The 23,603-nt window shown below is 46.6% G+C and overlaps 1 protein-coding gene across 6 annotated transcripts in view; it reads right to left on the minus strand.

Moving 5' to 3' along the window:
- Nucleotides 1-23,603, minus strand: part of LOC125751683 (transcription factor SOX-6-like) — a 146,129-nt gene that overhangs the window by 86,648 nt on the left and 35,878 nt on the right. For 4 of the 6 annotated variants that reach the window (XM_049030837.1, XM_049030838.1, XM_049030835.1 and 1 more), the window contains 2 exons: nt 5,959-6,187; nt 2,876-3,086 (listed from right to left, as the gene is read on the minus strand). In XM_049030837.1, coding sequence (XP_048886794.1) covers nt 2,876-3,086; nt 5,959-6,180 — 433 coding nt within the window. In that variant the 5' untranslated portion in view covers nt 6,181-6,187. Of the gene's footprint in view, nt 1-2,875; nt 3,087-5,958; nt 6,188-11,729; nt 11,807-12,117; nt 12,159-17,345; nt 17,470-23,603 lie in introns of those variants that run through there. The other 2 variants (XM_049030836.1, XM_049030833.1) reach the window with 2 other exon arrangements.

Below are 23,603 nucleotides of genomic sequence, written 5' to 3' on the forward strand. Positions count from 1 at the left end.
TACAAGATTTTATTTACTTCTTGCTTCTAAATGGCAAGTTTTCTCCACAAAACATTTCCATAGTTGCAAACTGTCAGTGAACTAAACATGCATCTGAATATACATGTGAAATGTCACCATCTGGTGAGGGCCCTCGCAAGCAAACTGCATTATTAGCATGAGAGTTTCCCCAAACAGGCCCGAGTTGCAGGCCGATGTGAAGAAATAGGTGTAATGAGAGAATCTGATGAGCAGCAGAGTGATCCGGAGCCCATCCAGGTTAGAACAGGGCACCCCCAGGACGGAGAGCATGTCCACAACATCTACAGATTTATAGGCTAAGCGGAATTCAGAGCCTTCAGGTATCTTTAGACCATAAGAGAAAAACTAGAGTTTCTAGAATAAACCAATGCCAACATGTGGGGAACAGAATATGTAAAATGTTTTTTTTTTTTTTTAAATGACTGAGGTGTTAAATATCTGTCTCTGTATTCAATTGCAGATGTACAGTACATGAAGCTATTACAGTCGGCATATTTTTACAGATATATGTGCCTAACTAGGGAGAGCAGATGGTAAGACTTAATTCTGGAAAGTACACTGATCCAACATCAAAGTATGCAGGATTAGGGACAACTGTTTCTCCCTGATTCTTAGACGTCCGCGCTGTTCAGACAACAGCTTTGAAAAGCTCTTGATCTAACCCTACTGTAACAGGTTAATCCCAGCACTGACATGCCCTAAGAGCCCCAAAGCGACTGAAAAAAAAGGGGGATCGATCTTAAAATTAAATAAAACAGCGCAGCATATCTACAAAGTGATTCCGCAGGCAAAAGGCCTCATCACACTACAATAGTGAGACACTCGAACTTCCAGTTCGCTCCTCATCATCCCACCGTTTATGTTCAGAAAACGAGGGTTTTACTCGCAGGAGGATCAGCCAAGTGAGAACAACACTGGCCTTTGTGAGGCAGGCCGGAGAAGCACAGATGTGCCGGGCCCTGTAGCGCCCCCTTCCACAACGCCTGGCGCTGCATCGCAGGTGACACTTCACCATTAACATTACCTCAACTGGGATTTATTACCTCAGCAGCTACCCCCACGCCCAGCCCCCCCAGCCACTCAACGAGACAGGCTGTACTGCATAAACCACATGAAGAACGAAAGGAACCCAGCTAGACGACAGTCTCGCAGGTACAGACTTGATGGAGCGATTTGCGCAGACATGCCCACATGCACCAAAGTAACGGGTGGAAAGACAGACTGTTAGAAGCCATATTATTGGTTTGTAGGCAAAAACACTGACAGAAGAACAGCAGCCTCATTTATGATGCACGCTCTCAGGTAAACATTAACCCTGTCGTAGCTGCTTCAGTACCACGATTTACAGTGCAACTATGGAAATGGAGAAAAGCTAAAGCTCTGATTAACAATGAATTTTCAATTGTTATGCTTTCGGAATCAGCGCCACTACGTCTGCATGTGAATCTCAGGCTTACAGGGACAGTGGGATGCACTGTGATTGAGTGATGGGGTCTGAGATAGACCATGTTCTTTAACAGAAGGGAGATTATTGGCCTGTCTGCACAGAAGCAATTTCCCTCCTCTTTCGATTCATCTCACCTATTGACTCAAAAACATATACATTTTAAGGGAGTTTAAGGTTACAGGAGCACAACACATAACAAATATTTACAAACGAGTGCATTTAAAGGAAAAGTTTTCCTATAAGCCAAATCTGAAAGGAAATGAGGAATTCAGGTGGTATAAATGGGAAATAAATACTAATAACGAATAAAGAAAAAGACACATTTTTCCATTCATCCATCCATTTTCTGCAACCACTTATCCTGTTCAGGGTCATGGGGGGTCCGGAGCCTATCCCAGAGGCTATGGGCAGAAGGCAGGGAGCAACCCAGGATGGGGCACCAACCCATCGCAGAAGACACATATTTAACAAGGGGAATTCCGTAATTTAATTGTTCAAAATATATAAGGAGCCTTTGAAAAACTAATTATAAATGATTCTGGAGTTTTATGAAAAAAAAGCAATTTTTTTTAAAAAGGAAAACGTCCTTTTTTTGCATGGATGCTATTTTTTGCATATATGTTTCTGTAGTATTTTATGTACAGTAGTACTGGAAAGACTTTTACCCTACAGTCATAAACAACTGAGTTTAACTTACTTCTCTAAGGCAGCATTTTACTGTATTTATTGCTCACCAGTTAGATTACATGAATGACATCGGCTGAATGGGGGAGGTTTAGCTTGATATTTTGCTTTGGGTACACTCAGCCAGCGCACTTAAGCTGGAGCGCCTAGCCGCCCACTCTCTGTCACAAAGAATCGTGTTCAGACCAAACTATAAAGAGGTTTGTCTAGGCCAAGCTGCGACGCAAGTGCTTTCTGCGAGAGAAGTCTGCGGTGTCTGTGAGCTAAAGCGTCTCTGACTGGCCACAAAACATCTCCAAGAGTGAAGGGCCTTTACTTTAAAAGAATGGAACTCGTCATTCCCAAATTATCCAACAGTGAGAAACGTCAGACTGAGAGAAAGAACCTTAACTGTGAAATTTGTCAGCCTTAGAAACCTTTACCTAACTTTTCTAAGAAAAACCTCCAGGTGAAATCATTCCACGTTAGGAGCGTCTACCTAGCATTTATTTTCACGCCCTACCAAGGCTTCTAAAAGTGTGAAACACTGGCTTCTGCAGTACACTAGGGAACGATGAGCAAAATAGCTTTGCAGTGTAGTGCGAGCCACATCCAAGCTACTGCCAGGAGCTCCTTCCATGTGTTAGTCACAGCCACACACCAGCAGGGGGCAGCGTTTCGGACGCAGCACTATATCCTCTCCTGTGGCCACGAGTAACGGGGGAGCAGCGACAGATGACGTACCATCCTGCTCGCTCTTCGTCATCTCCTCCAGCTTCTTCTGCTTCAGCGTATCCACCACGTCGGCCAGGCTTCCCTTGCGACGCTCAGGCGTGCCGAAGGCGGAGCCCCCTAGGAGCTCGCCGCGTTCCCGGACCCCCTCCTCAGGCTTGTGCGGTGAGGTAGAGTTATTCCGGAGCGAGTAGAGGGAACAGACTTTATTGCTGTCGGATTCCTGCAAGAGAAGGCAAGCCAGGAGTGGGGGGGGGGGGGGGGGGAGACGGATTTACCGTTTGTCAGTCTTATTCCATATTCAGCTACGTCGCCCCCTCATTGCAGGTCACTGGACCTGAATTAATGGTCCAGTTGCCACGGTGCAATTCAATCAGTATTCTTTGGCACAGAGAGACTGAGATTAAACCATCGCATCCTGGCAACCATGCGATTTCATTTCAATGCCAAACCAAATGTCCTGGCAAATTAGGTATGGTATGAAAGCAGGAGGGGCTGTAACAACATGATTGTGATCGGGGGGGCTGTTTTGTGTGCACCCTACTTCATGCTGCAAGTATGAAGCATGACACAAAATGAAGCATATACACAGAAACAATGGCTGGCCTGCAGAACGGTGATTCCTGTAACGGCTGGTTCCCATCTAACACTGAGTGCAGAATAAAGGTCTAACCCAACCTGTCCGGGCAATCCCAGTTTTCCTGACTCTGTCCCATGTTTGTGCGGGTCATTGTTTACTTTGGAAGGTGCCCTCACCGTGGACCCTGTTCCACAACTGGCAGCCAACCCTGATCCACAACCAGAAATCAGTCCCAGGCCTGAAACAAGCCAGTCATTTAGCGAGATGCAGAGAGGGTACATTTTCGCTATGGAAACAAAGGTCCGCCTGATTGGCTGGAGAAGTGACCCAAGATGCACAACTTCATGCAAGTCAACTGAACTCAAAGTGCTGCAGTTGATGCTGATTTTTTTACTGGATCTGGGCTAATTGGCATCAACACATGAGGAGACACAATCGGCCCCCTAAAGTGCCACCTTCTGATAGGCAGCCACTTGGCAAGCAGCCGAATTCACTTAGTGTCGCAGGGAGGTGGGGACAAAACTCTCCTAGACCACCAAATGGGCTTCAACCAGCAGTGGCTGTACATCCCATAAGTTATGAAGGAGATACATGCATCACCAATGAGCTGATCCATGACCTGCTAATCCCCATGATGGTCAGAAAGGTGGTCAGGGATGTCCAGCTCTGGCTCAGCCCGTGTGCTCAGGCCCTAACGATGTTGTCGTGCTGGGAGTGGCTGCTGGGCTCTGGCACACGCACCGCAAAAACAGTCAATGCGGCTACGGGGCCGCGGCCTATTTCTGATGCACCATCTGCACATACGTCCATCAAAGAGCCTCTGTACCAGCTGACCCTGCCTGGACACCTTCTCAGATGACATTGCTTAGACATCTATTCTGTCTTCTGGTGACTCCAGCAGTCAAACCTTCCCCAGGCCGACACTCGATCCGCAGCCCCTTGACAAACCCTGTCTCTCTACTCATTAGCTGTGTGGTACTTTATTTCTCATTTTCACTTTGTCCTTTGTTGGAAAGTGCAGGCAAGCCGTAAGTATCAGTCAATTACATTCTGAATGAATAGAACAACATTCCAGCAGCTCTCCATCGGGTGAAGTCTCCATAGACTCACCCATATAAAAGCTTAACGTACGAGATGCAACGAAGGTATCAGACTGCTCATACTGTGTGTACCAGCAGAAGGACAAGGAAGAGAACATATCTTCCATCTTCAAAGCACTTATTCCAGTCTGAGTCATGGGGGGGCTGGAGCCTATGCATGGCAGCACAGGGCACAAGGCTGGGGCTCATCGTGGCAGGGAGGCCAGCTCACCATAGAGCACATACAGTATATGCACAGACACTCGTGCACTATTGGAGATACCAGTGAGACACCCAGCCGCATGTTTTTGGACTGTAGGATAAAAGCTGCACATTCCAGGAAGATCCTGCAAAGGCTACATGGAAAAAGTACAGAGCTGAGTTTAACACGAATGGGTAAATGGAGAAATCGAATCACAGTGCAGAAATATAAGCCGTTCAGATAATGCCATTCCACTAAATTCAGCAGCTGTACCAATACTGATTCTTCTACATTCACATTTTAAGATGTCTTTAAATTCCAGCTGGGCAAAGAGGGCGGAGCATTGGCTTCCTGCACCTAGGTGGCTCTCTCTCATTGGTACTTTGTTCACTGGTATCTGCACTGTGGGCCTTTACATGCATCCACGTGATCAGCCTAGATGCCGCTATGCATGCTGGGCTTCAGACTGTATGCGACGCGTATCATAGGCCTCCTGGCTCCGCCTCATCTAGCTCAGCTAATCCCTGGCGTTCCCAAGGCGCGCCGAGAACTTTACACATGCCCAGGGGCAGCTCCCGATCATACCGGGCTGTACCATGATGCCATTCCCATGCTCCCGATGCTGGGGGGGGGGGGGGGGGGGGGTCGGGGTGTTCGCTCTCAGCTGTTTATAGAAAGAGCTCAGCAGTTGGACGCGCCGCAGTCTGGCTGCACAGAGAGGGTCACCGGACAAGAGGTTTTCTGGAATATTCCTTGAATCTGTGCTCAACAATGACCTGCTATGGTTGAGCCTCAGCTTACTGCCCTCTGGCCTATAGAAACCTCCTGGAGGGGTGGGGGGTGAGTGAGGGAAAATGTTAGTGTGTGTGTGTGTGTGTGTGGGGGGGGAGGATTATGTTTATATTACATTGTGGGGACCAAATTTCCCCCACAATGTGATAAAAACCTGTTACTTTGACATTGTGGGGACCGTTTTTCGGCTCCTCAAAAACGCAATGTGAATGCAATAAAAAAATGTTAAATGCCAAAATTATGGTTATGGTTAAGGGTGGGTAGGGGTTAAGGTCGTCATGTGATTAGAGTTTTCCCCCATAGAAGTGAAAGCACAGTCCCCGCAAATATATAATTACAAACCTCTGTGTGTGTGTGTGTGTGTGTGTGAGAGAGAGAGAGAGAGAGAGAGAGAGAGAGAGATCTATCTTTGCTGCACATGCAGGTCCCCTTGCCCCCTCACCATGCGCTGCTGGGCTGCCATCATGCTGTTCCAGTCGCACTCGGGGGGTACGCTGCTGATGGCCGGCTGCTCCTCGGGGTGGCCCTTGACATGCAGGCTGTGCAGCGGCATCCGGGGGGTGCTATGGGGCTCTGCGCTCTCCTCCCTGTCCCAGAGCAGACGCTCCTGGCTCCTGGCGTCCTCTCCGTCGACAAACGGAGAGGTGGCTTGCTTGGAAGACATTACTTTGCTGCAAGGGAGGACACCGCATTCAGTGGCTGCACCACGCATGTGTTCATGGTCAAGGAAGCACATTAAACCTTGAATCGGCGCTCAACCTAAATGGCACAGCTCGCAATCCTAGGGGCTGTGCTTCAATTTATTTTGCAAAAAAATAAACACTGAATTCCTTCAATTCAGTGTCCAGCCATATATTTTACTAAAAGTTTAATACAGTTTAAATCTGTGTCTTCAGAAAAGTCTACTGGGGTTCAGGCTAATGGGAATAAGGTCGAAGGCACGGTGTCCGTCTTGCTGCAAAGCTGTGCTGTGATTGGGTCTGCAAATGCCCGAAAGATTCACAGCCCATATTCACTCATGAGGTAATGTGAAGCACCGTCTCCTTTAAATACACAGCCCACAGATAACTGAGTCAGTTTAATATGAGATTTAGATGTTGCAATACACCATTTCGGCTGATAATGAAAAATTCCATAGGATTATTAAGCAGATTATTAAGAAGATTCCCTCATGGTATGAATTTCAAAACCATTCCCTGGAAGTTAATCATAGATATTTTGTTCTTGCCTCACGCAGTAATTTCTTAAACCAAAATATGGTGAAAATCTATCAACTCCCACACAGTGTAGCACCATAAATTATAGCAGAGTCACTCCAAATGCCACATTCTGCAACTGATCATGAGAGATACGACACAAAGAGCTCTAGAGTCCGCAAGCAGCATTACGGGATCAATCTTTTGTCTCACTGTGGCGCACAGTAGATCGTACTTGCTGTGTCAGGTGGAATAGCATCAAGTTTCAACTTACACTTCCTAAATTTCACTTGAAATGGTGCTTTTATGTTTGCACAGGATTTATAGCTAATTCTCCTAATTCCCCTTCTTCTTGGACTTAATAAGGATGTTCCTGGGTCATGTCCTGCAGTGAACGGAATTAATATAAAGTCAACTAATCTAATTAGGTACTCAGGATAATAAGCATATTATGCTGCTTTGCAAAAACTCTGCCTAATGTCCTTTTTGTGTCTTGGTTCTGCGATTTTCTTTAATCTGTGTCATTTAACAATAAAAATGTTACAAGTGACCCTGGACCACAGCCAAGCGGATCTTCCATTGCTTTGGATCAAGTTTCCACCGAGAGGATCCCTCAGAGCCTTTGCGAGTCGGCGGGGCATTTTCTGGGGGGCAGATCAGACGAGGCTGGTCATACTCCGTGGCACGATGTCGCCTCTGCCCAGCCATCTTGGGCGGGGGGAGCTGGGTAATGGAACAGACCCAAGACACTCCAAACTTTTCCAAGCCTGACGTGCTGCCAGGTTTGCGTTGTGAGGTTCACCAGAGGGTGAAGACAAATTTGACACTAAGAGAGATTATTTTAGCACCAAACCATGAGCTAATCTGTTCACGCGTGTGCGGGGCAACCTACGTCCCCTCAGCCTGGAGGAAATGACGGCAAGACGAGCCCCCCAAACCCCCAGGACGAGCCAAGCCATCTGAAGTCCTGGTACGTGTCTGTGCAGCCAGCTTTACTCTCACATAGGGCATACAGCGCTGTGACCTACTAAAGCGCTGAGACCTACTAAAGCGCTGTGACAGCCACACGTTTTGTCCAGGTTTGATGCTGCCACTCTTTGCAGCAGAGTGACGCACTTCGGCCCTCGGCCACGCCGGGCACAGCCCTGTGCCGTTACGCAGCCCTGTGCCGTTACGCAGCCCTGTGCCGCTATGCAGCCCTGTGACGTTACGCAGCCCTCTGCCGTTACGCAGCCCTCTGCCGTTACGCAGCCCTGTGCCGTTACGCAGCCCTCTGCCGTTACGCAGCCCTGTGACGTTACGCAGCCCTCTGCCGTTACGCAGCCCTGTGACGTTACGCAGCCCTCTGCCGTTACGCAGCCCTGTGCCGTTACGCAGCCCAGTGCCGTTACGCAGCCCAGTGCCGTTACGCAGCCCTCTGCCGTTACGCAGCCCTCTGCCGTTACGCAGCCCTGTGACGTTACGCAGCCCTCTGCCGTTACGCAGCCCTGTGACGTTACGCAGTCCTCTGCCGTTACGCAGCCCTCTGCCGTTACGCAGCCCTGTGTCGTTAAGCATTGGGATTTTTGCCATGGTTCAAACAAATGGACAATGGCAACATATGTTAATGTCAGAGGCAAGTACAGCTGTGCAAACAGCTCCAGCCTGTCAGTACGCAGAAGCCGGGGACACACAGCCATTCCTGCATGCGTGGCTGTTTTGTTAAGCGAGACAGAGCCCTCAATTTTAATCAGCCAATAAATCGCTTCCTGTAATTACATTAAACAGAAAATGATCTGGAAATCGAGCGCTAATTGAAAAATCAAAATTCAGGGTGAAGCTGGGGGCTCCTCAGGCCAAGCGCAACCACGACAGGAGGAGGGTAAATGAAGAGGCACTATTTTAGCATGAAAAATCCTCCATCATCGGTGTGAGTTGATGTGTATTTGCAGAGGCGGGGGGTCCAAAGGGGAATGACAGGGAGGGGCAGCAGACCCCAAAAACAGCAGCAATTAAGGGAGATTCAACAGATATTTGTTAGTCAGTAATTTACCAAAATGCTGGGACAAGAGATGTGGGGGTGGGGCACTGGTTGGGCACACGGATGAAAAGTGAGCATGGCCCCCCCACACACACACACACACACACACACACACACACACCATAAAGATGAAGTCCTGTGCTTGAACAAGAGACCCCCCAAGTCACAAGATTACCTGCTTCACTGCATTGATTCAAGCGACACACGTCAAGCTAAACAACTGATGCCAACTGTAGGCGTGGGCAATAACTCACACCTACTGACCCGCCGTGTCGGACAGTCAGTGACGTGAGAAATGCGGCTGTGGCATCAGATACACTAGGTGCCATTGTTTTTCCACAGCATTTCATACATGTTAAACTTTTAGTCAGACTGGGAGGAGAAGCCTCATTAATAATTACGTCTGTTTTTCTGGGTATGGAGTCTACAAGGAAAATGTGTGTTTGTTGGGCAGATGCTGGGGTAGGAGTCTGCAAAGCCTCACCTGAATCCTAGATGAGCTGCTAAGGATAACGGTTTGTTATATGATGATGACGTGTGGGTGACAGACCGAGCTGATCGCTAACATTCGTAGAGAGAAGGCCGCAGTCACACCAGGAGGCAGAGAAAACAGTGGGCTGACCGTGTGGTCGCTTCTGTATTTTTAGGGCTTGGGACTGAAGATCTTTAAGGGCGCAGTCATATGGCCTGGAATGCTTTGACCCGTGATTTGCTGCTGATAAAGTTTCATCATGCAACAACTTCTGTTTAATTGGAGAGCATTAGAGGGCCCAGTGCTGGTCCTCCTGAAGGTCCCATGACTGGGGCCATGTGTACGGGGCTATCCTGTTTCCCCCCCCCCCCCCCACCCCGCCACTAGACCCGTAACAAGGTCTGACTTTCAGCCCGCTGTCTCACGCTGTTGACCTTTTATAGACAATGGTGATGAGTAACCCCACACCAACTGCCCCTCCCCCCCCGCACACAGCCCATGTTCTGACCACTGCCCCCCACCCCCCAACACCATCTAAATTGCAGGTCATTTCAGGAGAAAAATATCTGCCCCCTCAGCCCTCAACACTAACTAAAAAGAAAGGAGTAATGAAAGAAAACACAAAGGAAGACAGAATAATCTGAGAAGCAGAGAAAGCTGAAGGTTACTTCAGGACACAGAACTTTGTGTTTTCAGAATAAAGGACAGACACACAAAAAGGCTACGGAAGAAAGACACGCAGGCACAATAAAGCAGAGAAATCAAGCAAAATAAGGAATCACAGATGCAAGGATGTCTCTCTCGCTGCGGAAAATGTCACAGGGATGAGAGAACCTTTAATAAATGATTTTAAAACACTCCAGGACACAACATCAATGCAGAAAGCAGAAAAGGCTGTAAAAGTAAATGTAGCTCAGTGTTGTGCAAGGCTACACTTTCCAGCAGTAAAGGAAACTAAATTACAGTATCTTGTCCATCTGTTTTAATTGTATTTTTACTTAAAAAGTTCACCGGCACTTAAAGCCAGCGAAATAGCGCCATATCATACAAATCTGAGGTTTAAGGATTTGACATGCAGCAAATATTCCACAGTCATCCCTTAAGTGCGTCACAGATTTACGAGTATTTATCAGACACACAGCTACTTGTCAGAGGAGGAGTTATTTGGCTTGTGCCGAAATGCAGGTTCCTGTACGCGTTCGCACAGGGTGCTTCTCAAACGGAGTGGCTGGGTGCTGTGATCGCTGCCCAGGAAAGTCGACTGGGAGTGCAGCGAGAGAATCGCCACTATTCACATTTCACACAACTGAGTGGCTCCCAGCTGCTCCTGGCCAAGCAAATAAAACCAATTGTCAACCCAGTCGGCAAGCCCTCAAACTAAAGTTTAAAACACAGTGTTTTCAGCACTGCGACTTTAACAGTGATTTTAACAGTCTGTATCCAAAAGACATTCAAAATGTGATAAAACGATTCATTTATTATGGCATGAACTTTATAGATTTTTGTTTAGAAGTTTTCAATATTATTTAAATAATTTAGATGTCACCAAACATGTATAAAAGTATATATTTTGATAATATGCAACCTAAAAAACATTGTAAAAAAACAATGTTTGACGAGGTTTGGATATGGAAACCCAGTTAAGAATATCCTATTAGGATTAATAACATATATCTTATCTTTAAATCATTTAAGATTTATTTTTTAATTTTAAGGACTAGAGGGGTTCTCTAGCAACTCTAATGAAGTCCCTCTACCCGACAGCAGAAGGACAGACACACAGCCAAAGGGGACTGTGCTGCACCAGGCCTGTGAGCTTATTAACTCAAAGTCATGCCACTGCATTCTGCCTCTGTGATATGGTCACTGCAAAGCTTTGAGGAACAGTGACACAGAAAACCACAGAGGACACAAGATCCTCCAGGTTTTCAATCTTAAAGAGTTTGTCGCCTCAAACATCAGTACAGGCCAATGAAAGGGCAGCTTTTCAGTTACTGTAAAGTTTAGCGGATAAAAAAGTGACAAAGTAACCTTAGCAGCCGCAAACTGAATTAAAAATAAGACTTTTGCAAGCGGTACATTTCAAATTTGTTAAAATACTTTTCATATCTCTATGGCTGTTACAGCTTCAGTGTCCAAACAAACAAGTGATCATATTGCTAATGTAAAAATTTAGCACACTGCATCAGACTGCACTACTGGACAGCAGTACAAAAATACCACACTAATTCTGAACATTTCGAAACACCAAAAGCGACACGAGATAGCTATGCTCTTAAAAGCTCGCTGGAAGCTGCCCTTTCAAAGTGCTGAAACTGTCGCCTCCATAATGACTCCCACAGCCGCACAACTTGGAGGCCATATGCATCTGAGCTCCGCGTGCCACCGGGGGGACGTGCTCCCATGTGGGAGAGCCCCGCATATGCAGGGCAGAGCGGTGTGACCGAGACCAGCAAGAGAGCACAGCGCAGCCGAGGACGTGGCATGCAAGGCGGGACGGAGAGGAACGCGTCGTTAGTGATTACCTCACACTGTCCGTTACTCAGAGCGGCGTCCTCATGGCCATCTAACTGTACCTGCAGGTGCTGCGCATCGATCCCACCTCCGGCGGCATTTAGAAAACAATTACATGATGACATTACAGAATCCCGCTCAAACACACCCCGGGAACTCGATAACAGTGATATAACACTTAATAATAACGATAGTTGTAGTAGCCGGAGAAACTGTTGCAGTAGTAGTTGCAGTTCTCCTGGTCTATCCCACCGCAGCACGATTAGGTTAATAAACTGTCACACTGCTGGCTTCCTTCATCTGTCCCCCCCCCCCCCCCCCCCCCAACTGTCCCTGACAGGAGCCCATAAGGAGAGCGGGGGCGTCCTGCCTGGCAGCGCCGAAGTAATTGGCACTCACGCGCAGAGCCCGGCTCGCCCCTCCGCGAAGATCCCTCCTCGGTGTGTGAACACTGCCGATCCAGAGCTGGATGGCATACCACCCCCACACACACGCCCCCCCCCCCCCCCACAACCCCCCGCCCCAGGGTACAAAGGGGGTGTCGGACGTCGCTCAGTGAAGGGTCGGCGCTCCCAGCCACTGCCCCCCTGAGAAGCAGGAGAGGGGCAGATCAGGCTGTCGGATGAAGGGAAAGCGGCAGGTCGCTCGCTCGGGTAACGTCTGCTCGCCCCTGTCTGTGTGTATGCCTGTCATTTTTTTCTTCTCCCATTTTAAGCACACGGCTGACTCTGCCTTCTGGGGGGGGGGGGATGCCGTTCCTAGTGTGCCTCCTGTCTCTACCACTACACTTTAGCAAACTTAACAGCCATCAACCAGCACTGCTGATTTGCTGAGCAACAGTAGAGCTTTGTGGCACGGCCTCCCAGCTGACAGTAAGTTATGAGCCCTTTGTGAGCACAAGGGGAAGGAAAACAGAGATCGGAATTTGGCTGGAAAATATAATACAGAATTCTCCTGTCTGTGGAACCTGAATTTTTTTCACGGAAACAATCAAGTATTGTTGAGGGAAAGAAAAGCAAACCTGACAGATGAAATATAGCGGGGGGCCCCTTTTAGGAAAACAGTAAACAAAGCTCCATTCAGCCTCTGCCTTTCTGCCATTTATAAAGATGGTTTCTTCCAGGCAATATGGGGACTTTACAGCAAAAGGGTACAGATCCAACAAATCAAGTGTAAAAATCTCTCACAGTCCACACTGCGGCGAGATGCAGAAGAGGACGGGGGGGGGGGGGGGATCACGAGTCTCTGTGTTTCCGAGGGAGATACAATGAGTGATAGGAGATGGGGGCAGGGAGAGAAAAAGAGAAGAAAAGGACAGGAAGAAAAGGGAGCCCAGAAAAAAACTGCAAAGGACTCGCCAAAAAAGTAGGAACAATGTCTAATTATGGGGGAGCAATTTTGCCTGGCACAGGAAAGGAGAGGGACACTGAAGACACTTAGTGTGGCATGAAAGGGGGGGCTATTCTCCACAGCCGCCGGGAACTGAGCTCCTCAGTGCTCAGCCCGGACCTTCTGAGCTCATCATTGGCAGCCAGTGGCCAGAAAACTTGGGCTGGTACCACTGCCGTTAGGACATCTGGAATGTCGGCACACAGTGGCCTGCTTTCTCCGAATGTACCCCGCTTCCTTTCTCCTCCGAAAATAGGAAGCTTGGCCAGCGGCAGTTACCCCAATTGGAAAATTCGCAGGGCATAATAAGCAGAAAAGCGCCATTGTTCCCTTTCACTCTCATCTCATAAATTCATTTCTCAAGGAGGGGGGGGCTGGCTAGCATGAAGGAAATTACCTTCTATGATACTTTGATTGAGCAGCTCTTTTCTAGGGCTTGATTGGGCAGCAGCTCATTAGCTGCACGTGGCCCCACCCCCAAAGCCTCACATGCACTGTGACCAGCCTCCACCAGCTGAAAGCACCGGGCATTAGAAAGGTGCCAGTGTTTCTCCTCTCTGCACTTTCACTCTTTGTTTTTCCTGAACAGGGGTGGAAGAACTGAAGCTTGGAGGAAAATGACTGCGTCTTAATTAACTATGACTATGTCCAAATTACATGTGGCATATGAGGAAGGTGTGTGTGTGTGTGTGTGTGGTCCATGTATGCCTCGCCTTGTGGGGACCAAATGTCCCCACAACGTGATGAATACCCATTTTTTTACCTTATGGGGACCAGGAAATATGGGAAAACTATTTTATAAAAACCTGTGACTGCAATGAAAAACCTAAAAATGCAAAAACTTATGGTTACTTATGGTTATGGTTAGGGCTGGGTAGGGGTTAAGATTGTCATAGCATTAGCATTTTCCCATAGAAATGAATGAGCAGTCCCCATAATGATAGGTATACCCCACGTGTGTGTGTGTGTTTGTGTGCATTTGTCCCATAGAAATGAATGAGCGGCCCCCATAAGGATATGACAGAAGGTTGGCCAAGCCCCGTGTCAGAGATTTATAATCAAAGCTCATTATCGCAGGAAACTGACACTGATTGCCAGTTTGAACCACTGAGACCAAGGATGCTGGGCAGAAAAGCAGCCTTATTATTACCTGGGCTCCGAGCTGGGGGCTTACGAGTCACCGCAGAGACCGGCAGCTGATAATTCAAATGAGGGAGGAAGAAGCAGCTACATCCAAACAAAATCTGCAGAATCTGTGCTAGTAATCTAACACGCCCCCGTTCGTCACCAGAATGAAAGGGCTCACTGGCCATGGCGAATATTTCACAAAAAAAAAGCAGGAAGGCATGGAGAGTGAGCATAATGCGAGATGAGCGATGGAGGCGTCCTCAGGTGCAGAAATGTGAAAAGCAGTCTTTACGAGGAAAACCATCAAAGCCAGACCCTTAAGTGTGTTGTCATGCTCACTAACATACTCACTCCCCGGTGAACATTTTTTGGGGTTTTCACCTTCTTCCCTACCATTACTATACAGTTTTATTCTAAACTAAATGTAGCAATTTAGATTATGAACTAAATCTGATTCTGTTACCATGAGGTTGCTGGTTCATATCCCAGAGACAGCAGAGTGACTTCACCATCAGGTCCCTGAACCGGGCCTTTAACCCTATTAGCTCCAGTGACTGGCTGAGCCTGCTTAATGAACTGCATTTCGCTTTGAATAAAAGCGTTCGGTAAATGTAAATGACTTCCTCAGACATCACAAACAAACTGGGTGGTTTACAGCCTGGGTCTATTTTTAGCATTTTTAAAAATCTTTCAAAAATATCCCATCACTTAAGGTTTTGTCACCGACCTCAATCACAGACTTTTCTGCCTGTTTCCTTTCCTAACACTTCTGATTTTGAAACCACATCATTATTTATTTTCAAGCAATTTACAACGCACAAAATACATAAAAACACTTGTTATGAATGCTAAGCAGAATTTAAACATAAATAGGATATAGGCCCCATAAACATAAAAGAGCTGCAAATACAGCTTATGAAGCCATGAAGGCAGAGGTGAAAAGCGGCAGGCAGAGCTGAGTGGTGGACCGAGCCTGGGCCGGATCTGTAGCAATCCTCAGCCTCTCTGACCGAAATCATCTTAGGCAACCGAAACAAACAACTCGCAAAAGACACACTAATATTTGCGAAGGAACTAATACTGGTTTGTGTGTGTGGCTGCAAATCACCAACGAGCCCCTCCCCATCCCCCTCCACACACACACGCAGACATTCAGACATATGCACACACAGAGATACACAGACAGACACACATGCCCATACACACGCACGCACAGGCACACACACACGCATGCACGCAGACAGACACACATCTGCAGATACACACACACACACACACACACACACACTAGCAGACACGCAGACAGAGGCACACCCCAATCCCTCTGAGCCACAGGTAGCAGATGGGTCACTCAAAGCCCACAGACTCTGCAGCCAATCTGCACAGAACGGCTGAGGCCTGACAAAGGTAATCTGTTGTGCACAATGCCAGTTATCGAGGCTGCGGAGGGGACAACCGAGAGGTCAGTGGAATCCCCAGCCCAGACCGGCCCAGGGTCTCCCAGGGGATATGGTACGAGCCACCCTCCTTCATTATTATTATTATTATTATTATTATTATTATTATTATTATTATTATTACTGTTATTATTATTGTTATTAGTAGTAGGGAAAGTAGTAGTAGTATTATTATTATTATTATTATTATTAATAATAATAATAATATCTCCCCCTGCATTGGACTAGCATTCCATTTAGGGCATGACCGGTGCCCCATAGACCCCATAGGATTCAAGCCCCATAGGGTATAGGGCAGGGATCTCGAAACCCAACCCCAGTCCTGCACACTTTTCGATTTCCACTCACTTAACACACCTAATTACCACTAATTTATTCAGCTGAACCAGGTGTGGTGGATCTCTGCAGAACTGGGAATCTCCAGAACTGGAGCTGGAGCCCCTCGGTATAGGATACAGGCCCCACAGAGTATAAGATATAGGGTATAACATATAAACCCCTTTGGGTATCAGATACAGAGTCTGTAGGACTAATAATACATAGACCCCATAAGATATAGAACATAAGCCCCATAGGATAAAGGCCTCATCAGGTATAGGCCCTGTAGGGTATAGGATATAGACCCCACAGAGTATAATATATAGGGTATAATATAGAACCCCCCTAGGGTATCAGATACAGGGTCCGTAGGACTAATAGGACATAGGCCCCATAAGATATAGGACATAAACCCCGTAAGATAAAGGCCTCATCAGGTATAGGCCCTGTAGGGTATAGGATACTGGCCCCATAGGATAATAGATACAGACCCTACAAACTAGATTAGTATAAGTAGTTGCAAGATGATCAAGGATTGACAGAGGGCAGATGGATTCTAATATTATGAATAGCATTATTGCTGTTATTATTATCAGTACTAGTAGTAGTAATAGCAGTGGCATTAGTAGAAATATTCAATTTCTTAACAGAGCAGAGTAACTTACATGGGGGGCAGTTTATAATTTCCACTGTGCCACCCACAGAGCCGAGTTCATGTGTTACACAAGCACAAGGCCCCTTGCTCCCTTAACCCAACAGGCAGTGTGAGGCAATGTGGGTGTGTTTTTGTAGCGATGTTCATGGAGCGACAGGGTACGAAAAAGCCGTCTGCCTAATGCAAGAGCACTGCCCTGGAAGCTGGTGTGAAACTCAATCATACCACATAACCATACGCAATGCCTGCCAAAATGTCACACAATGGTGCATGCAAGTCACTGATTCTACTTTCTATCAAAATAAAACAAAGCATCCATCTATACCACTTATGCAGTACTGGGCCACAGTGACACGAAATAAGTTTCAAATAAAAACAAAGACTATCTTCTGTATCATTAGATGTTTTAAGGCAGAGGGCCTGAAGCAGAGCTTTCCCATTTGAATACCTGCTAACAGTAAATCAGAGTAACATTGATCCCAGCGGATTATTAACACAGATCACACAGAGTGAGTGCTTTGGACACTTCACACCAAATACTGCTGTGGGACGGCTTTACTCTGCAAAGATGAAACTCTGACAAGGTGACAGCTGTTTGTTTAAGGAGTGCTCCGAGATGAACGTCATCGTAATTCCTTTACAGAGGTCATGTTAGATGATCAGAAAACAGCAGAAAATACCTCCAAACCCTGATCCTCTGTGAGAGGTCCATTCCCCACTCCTTCACTGCCTTAGATTAAAGCCGGCCTGTTTTTCTTCTGCGGTTCTCACTGGGTGACGTAACATCCACTTGATCTGTACCCTCTCCAGCAAAACAAGCATATAAATATGACTCGACCTGACATCCTTGCAGCTTTTATCAACAAATGTATTATTGAATATAAAGGTAAATGTTCAAATGAAAACAAAGGACACATTGAGCTGCAATAATATGGAATCATAGTGACTCCTGAAATTCCCTCCATTAATTCATTCATTGTTTCAACATCATAAAACAGAGACTGATATAATGTAAATATTTTGCTTAAGGCCCTTAAGGTTGACACAATGTAGGCAAGGAAAATCCTCACATTGCATTACACTCTGGCCCAGCACTGCAAGAGTATGAATGTCTATTCTATTTTTTTATGGCTTCCACTGATACAACATTATTTTTACAATTAAAGTTTTATAGTGTATTTTCTTTTACTTCAATAGATGCTTTTATTCAAAGAATTTCTCACCCTCATAACTTTTGGATGGTTATAAAAACAATTCATGTCAAATATGTAGCTCAAAAGTAAAACAGGGCTAGTGAATTTAACATAGTGAATTGAGGCATTAACATGTTCTGGGATGGGGGTCAAATCCCGCCACTGCTCCATGGTCTCGCTGTTTGGTGTGGGTCTTCCTCTAGGTATTCTACTTCCCCCAAGCTGTCCAACAGCATAGAGGTGACGTAAATCAGTGTCTCTAAATGGCCTGTGTTTATGTGAGAAGGCAAGAACCTGTGTGTGTGTGTTTGTGTGTGTGTGTGTGTATGTGGTCCAGGTATACATTACATTGTGGGGACCAGCCCATCACACGCGTAGTCGCTTTCTGCGAGTGCTAAGCATCACTCTGTGGCAAGGTACTCCTGACGGCCTCTATGCCAACGCAGCCCAGCAATTTATGCAAAAACTCATGGCAGGTTGTGACGAGTCTGCGTGATTATTAATTTAGCTCACGGTAAGCAGCTCCTATTATCTACAGCCAGCGGTACAAGCCAGCCTTTCACTACCAAATTTGCAGGCTTATCCCACCGCTGTACCCTGCAGTCCTGTCACATGACCCCGCATGCCTGCTGGCTTGAATATTCGGCAAATGTCCATCATGGGCACCACTGATCAGATTCCGCTCGGATCGCGGGAATCAGAGCCAACCCGATTACTGGGGGCTGAAGCCTTATTGGCAAAGCTAATATTATGGCTGCCTCTAAGTGAGGTCTAAGTGAAATGGCATGGAGAGCAGAATGTCAGAATGGAGGTGAACACAGGCTAGGAGAGGGAGAGAGGATTCCCTGACTGGGTTCTTTGTGAGTTTGGGCAACCAGGGCACTGCTTGCGTTTGTCGGGGGCAAGCCTGCGAGATGTGCCGAGTACTGCTCAACACGTCACACTCTGCACACCAGAGTGCTGAGAATCTGTGTGTGTTAAAGCCCGGCTAGTCACCTGGGCCATTTAAACCCCTCAACACAGACTCTGCCCTGAGCTGTGACCTCGTCATTCAACCTGGACGTCATTTAAGTCTCCAGAACAGTGCCAAAAGAAATACTTTGACTGTTGCCTTTGACCTTTTCGTCTTAAAAGCTCCTTCCCACGTGGCCGCTTGTTCTCCACATCCTCGGAAAGTGTGTGTCCGTGAGTCACCCTGGTGACACAGGTGCATAATGCACTCCCGCAGGTTCACCTGAGAACAATTAAGGAACATGGGGAAAAGCGCTTCGCCAATACCTATTGACAATTTAATATATATGGTTCCATCTATAAGAAACACAGATCTCTCATTAAGTAATGCCTGTTCTTTACTACTGGAAAACAGAGCATGTTTTCATTTCCTTAATCCAAGCCCAAGGGCCACTCGCTATCTGACACTTTCTGTTGGAATGTAATCATATTAACAATCTTTAAGTGAGAACCCAAAGAACTGAGATACACAACGATCAGTAATTTCGTATACTAAAAAGTTGTCCCAAAATATTTCCCTCCCCCCAAATACAAGAATGCGGCTCTAGTAAGACAATATATAGCAAAGGGACTAGGCAGCATTAATACTGCCCTTCAGAGCATTAATACTGCCCTGCACAGCATTAATACTTCGCTTCACAGCACTAATACTGCCTTTCACAGCATTAATACTGTCCTTCACCCTCCCAGCCTCCTCTGGCCTCCATCCGTTCTGTCAGGCACCCGATTAATATGTGCCTCTCAATAGCAGTTAATTAGTACTGCCAATTCATTAACCTGTGCTGCTCCCCCCTTGTGGCCCCCACCATAAATGATCGTAATGTTGTGGACATATTCCAGTTCTAACAAAGCGACAAAGAACATAAGGAGGGAAATGTATTGAGCTGTAGACCGTGGGTCATAACAATCTGTAGAGCTATAGACGGTCAGCCCTCGCAGAAACTTAATTCTTTAATTAACCAAAATCGTCTTCTATTTTTTAAATTAATTATGTTAACCGATAACATATACAAAAGAATCTCCCAGCAACAGAGGCCGGAGAAAAACAGCGGATGCCAAGTGTGTCCCCGGATGCGGATGGTGATGCTTTCCTGTCTCGCCTGTCGTGCCCTGTGATCTGTGCTCTGGGTCAGCAGAAACACACAAACACAGCAGCTACCTGTGCTCAACTGCCTGTGTCGCATGAGCAGCCTGTGCAAAATCACTGCACCTAACACTGAACTGACCTCTTTTTTTGGCAGAACTATTATTTTCTCCAAATCCCTGCAATAAATAAACTTTTTTTCTCTTTCTAAGACAAACTGAGTTTGGGGCCGTTTACCTCTGTTTAGCAGCTTGTTTCCTGCTTGTCTTTCTGCCCCCACGCTGCCCCCCCCAGCCAGCTCTGCATGCTTCAGACAGCTGAGCTGCAGGTATTCAGCCCGGCCACCAGCTTGACTGTGGGGGACAACTGGAAGCGCAAAACAAGCTGCTATTGTAGACGTGCACGACAACCTTCCCCGTCCTTGGATTATGGGCCGACATTTCATCTCGGCTATCCCCCAGCGGCCTGGCCTAACAGCTCACACCACAGCCTATTAGGCCAGCATTCCACTTTGTTGTTAAAAAGGGTCCTGTACTTTCAGAAAATTCTCTCCCCTCTCTCTCTTTCTATTTTTTAAGCCAAGGTGGTGGAAGAACACAAGTCCATTGTTCCCTTGCTGATGGAAGTTGGAGTTACTACGGCAACAGCTTTAATCCTTCTTTTTACCACCTTTCTTTATATTATTAGCCTATCAAGTGCCACCTTTTAACTCATAAGTAAGAAGGCTGGCAGTGGAGCACCCTCAGATTAATTAGCTATGATTTTTTTTTCCATACAGCCAACACGATAAGCTAATAAAAAATGTATAAAATAATGGCGTAGCGACAGCAGCTATTCCTATTCCAAAGGCCCATTCCAAGAATAACCCTAAAGAAAAGCATTATCAGGGAGCGGACATTAAAATTCTGCCCTACCACCAAAAACAGAGGGAGCAATTGTTCTGGTGTTGACCACACAATCAACAACCTATTGTCGCCGACTTGAAAAATAAAGAAGGCAAGGGCAGGCACCATAATGATTGGTCTGTGCTGTCACACAGGCCCATGGTGGATTGTCTGCAGGGAAAGTCCTTGATAGACTGCTGATTTGTTGAAAGGGGTGCAGATGAAGACAACTGTCTGGTTCTTTTAAAAAAATGCCCTTTCTTCTCCTTTTTTTCATCCGCCTCTCACCGCTCAAATAACCACCAAGCCGCATTAGGCAGAAGCCATTCAGACGGTGAGAAGTTTGTGCTATAGAAGAACGACGTTCGGACTGCGAGAGGCCCCAGCCGCCAGCTCTGTATGGATCAGGTTAAAAATGGCCTTTTAAATCAACGCTCGGCAATCAGTACAGATCAAACAAAAGCTCTTGAAACATCTGATAGTAAACAAAAAAGTATCCAAGCACATAAATCCACATGGCAAAACTTCAATGAAATGTCAATGAGAAAGACGAATGGACAGCAAACAGCAGATGCCGTATAACTCAGCAGGTATGAAATCATTCCCCGCGGTAAAACAAAGAAAGCCTTAAATTACCAAATATATATTTGGCTTTTAAACACATCCATCAGCTGTGAGCCGGTGACAGGCATCCTGGTTACAGGCTTCCGTGGTTCGCGTTTTAACAGCCGACAGAAGCGTGTCACTCAGCGTGAGCGAGGCTGAGCGGGAATCACCAAACGGGGAGCCGGGGCAGGTGATGGGGCTCCGCACCCCATCAACTCACTACACGCTCCATTTACCTTCATCTAACAGGGCAACGATAATTAACAGTCTTCGGTTTATACACCTTCTCAACATCAAAAAACAGCACAGGACATGGGGGGGCAGGTCCTCCAGTGAGTGTACGGCAGGAGGGGAGGCGCTGACATGCCTGTGATAAGCTCCCCCTGTATATTCACCCACACCAGCACAGCACCAAGTTGTGCAATTTCATTCAAAGGAAAACAAAAAAGGAGCAAAGCCTATGGTGGAAGCCCACTTATATTATTTATGGTACAATGGCGGCGTATTGAAGTATTTTAAAGTGCTTTTATTTCCTTTTCTTTGAACATGGCTTGGTTTCTGTTACCGTCCACAAATTGAGTATCATCATACAGAAAGTGAAAGTGCTAAATGGGCCGAGTCGGCTGGCAGAGACTTGTGCTCGTCCAGATCCAGACCAGTGAGTGAGGAACAGGGCCAAAACAAAACAGAAATCTTTACTGCTTCTTGAGGGGGGTGATGGCGCTTTGATGGGTAAATCCCTTCGCACAGTGCAAATTGGACGCATGGAGCCCTCAAAAACTGAGGCTTTGTTAATGAAACCAGTTTGATGGTAAAGCAAGATGATGACATGCTGAACAGACATTCACACAAGTCACAATGTCCTCAGCACATTCATTGCCTCTCATTTCCTCGTTACTCCCAAGTCCAGCTTTGGCCAAGCAGAGAGGCCAGCACCCACGTGACAGGCTGCTTGGGTCTTCCTCCCTCCTCCAATCCCCGGGGCCCGTCAGTGCTCCCCCTGCCCTCGCTTCCCATTTAATTAAAAAAGTCATTGACAGAGGCATGTGGATTAGTACTGTAATGATGTATTTAGTTAGATTAATAGCAGTCTTCTCATTGAGTAATGACTCCAGCCAAGAACAAAGAGAAATTGTTATGAAACAGCCTTTTATAGCAGTTAAAGGTCAGTGTATTTTTACAATGTTTGCCCAAGTGTGTTTTTAAGATGTGGGACAGTGAGAGTCTTTCAGTGGATTTACGACATTTCGCCTTCACTCGTCTCTCCCCCAACACCTTCTCCTGAGTCAGTTATCTCCAAATAGACGGAGCCAGCGGTACCGGGCCTGTCCTCTCCCCACAGGTGGATACAGTCAAAGGAGATACTCACTCAGAGGAAGCACACGGCAGAAAGAACGCACTGAGAATAATACAGTGGGGGTTCGTAAATTCACCCTCCAGCCCAGGGTAAAACTTCATTTAAAGCATCTTAAAAATCTAATATCACATAGTTCTGTTTTTTTTTCCCCTCAAATTTGTTTGACATTTTCATATTTAAAGTCTTGGAGTATTTTGTTTTGCATTTTGCATATCCTTGAAGTCATAGGGGATGTAATTAGAGAAGATCATATAAACATCACAAAAGTTTTGAACAGAGATGATCGTGCTCCTTTTCAAATGTGGGAGAGGAAAAAAGTGAAGGACATGTCTTTCTTGTAGCAGTGTGTTTGGACCTGAAATGAATTTTGTTTTTACCCCCTCCAAGACAACAGAGGCTGGTTCAGTGTCTCAACCAGCCGATTCATGGCCACGAAGATCTGCCTCCTGCTCTGATCTTGGTCTTATTCTTCTGAGTTTCAGTAACAGAATAAATCCAAAATCAAAACATTCCACTTTCCATTGAGAATTCGCAATAATACATCAAATGCTGCAGTCTCAGTGTTACAGCCCTGCTGCTGGAATACACGTGTTCGCCTCGAAGCATCTTTACTTCTTCTGAAGTCCGCCAGACTCTGCTCATGCGGCCCTACGAGGCGTTTGAAGTGGAGGTTGAAGGAGCACTAAGCTGGAAGCTCCTCTACCGTGTCATCGGGCAGCGTGAAGGACGGGACGTTTCCCCGCCCCGCCTGGAGCATGCGAGCTCGTGCCAGGACCCGCAGCTGACAGCTTCAATGGGCTAAG

Source organism: Brienomyrus brachyistius, chromosome 11 (genome assembly GCF_023856365.1).
Source record: "Brienomyrus brachyistius isolate T26 chromosome 11, BBRACH_0.4, whole genome shotgun sequence".
NCBI lineage: Eukaryota > Metazoa > Chordata > Actinopteri > Osteoglossiformes > Mormyridae > Brienomyrus > Brienomyrus brachyistius.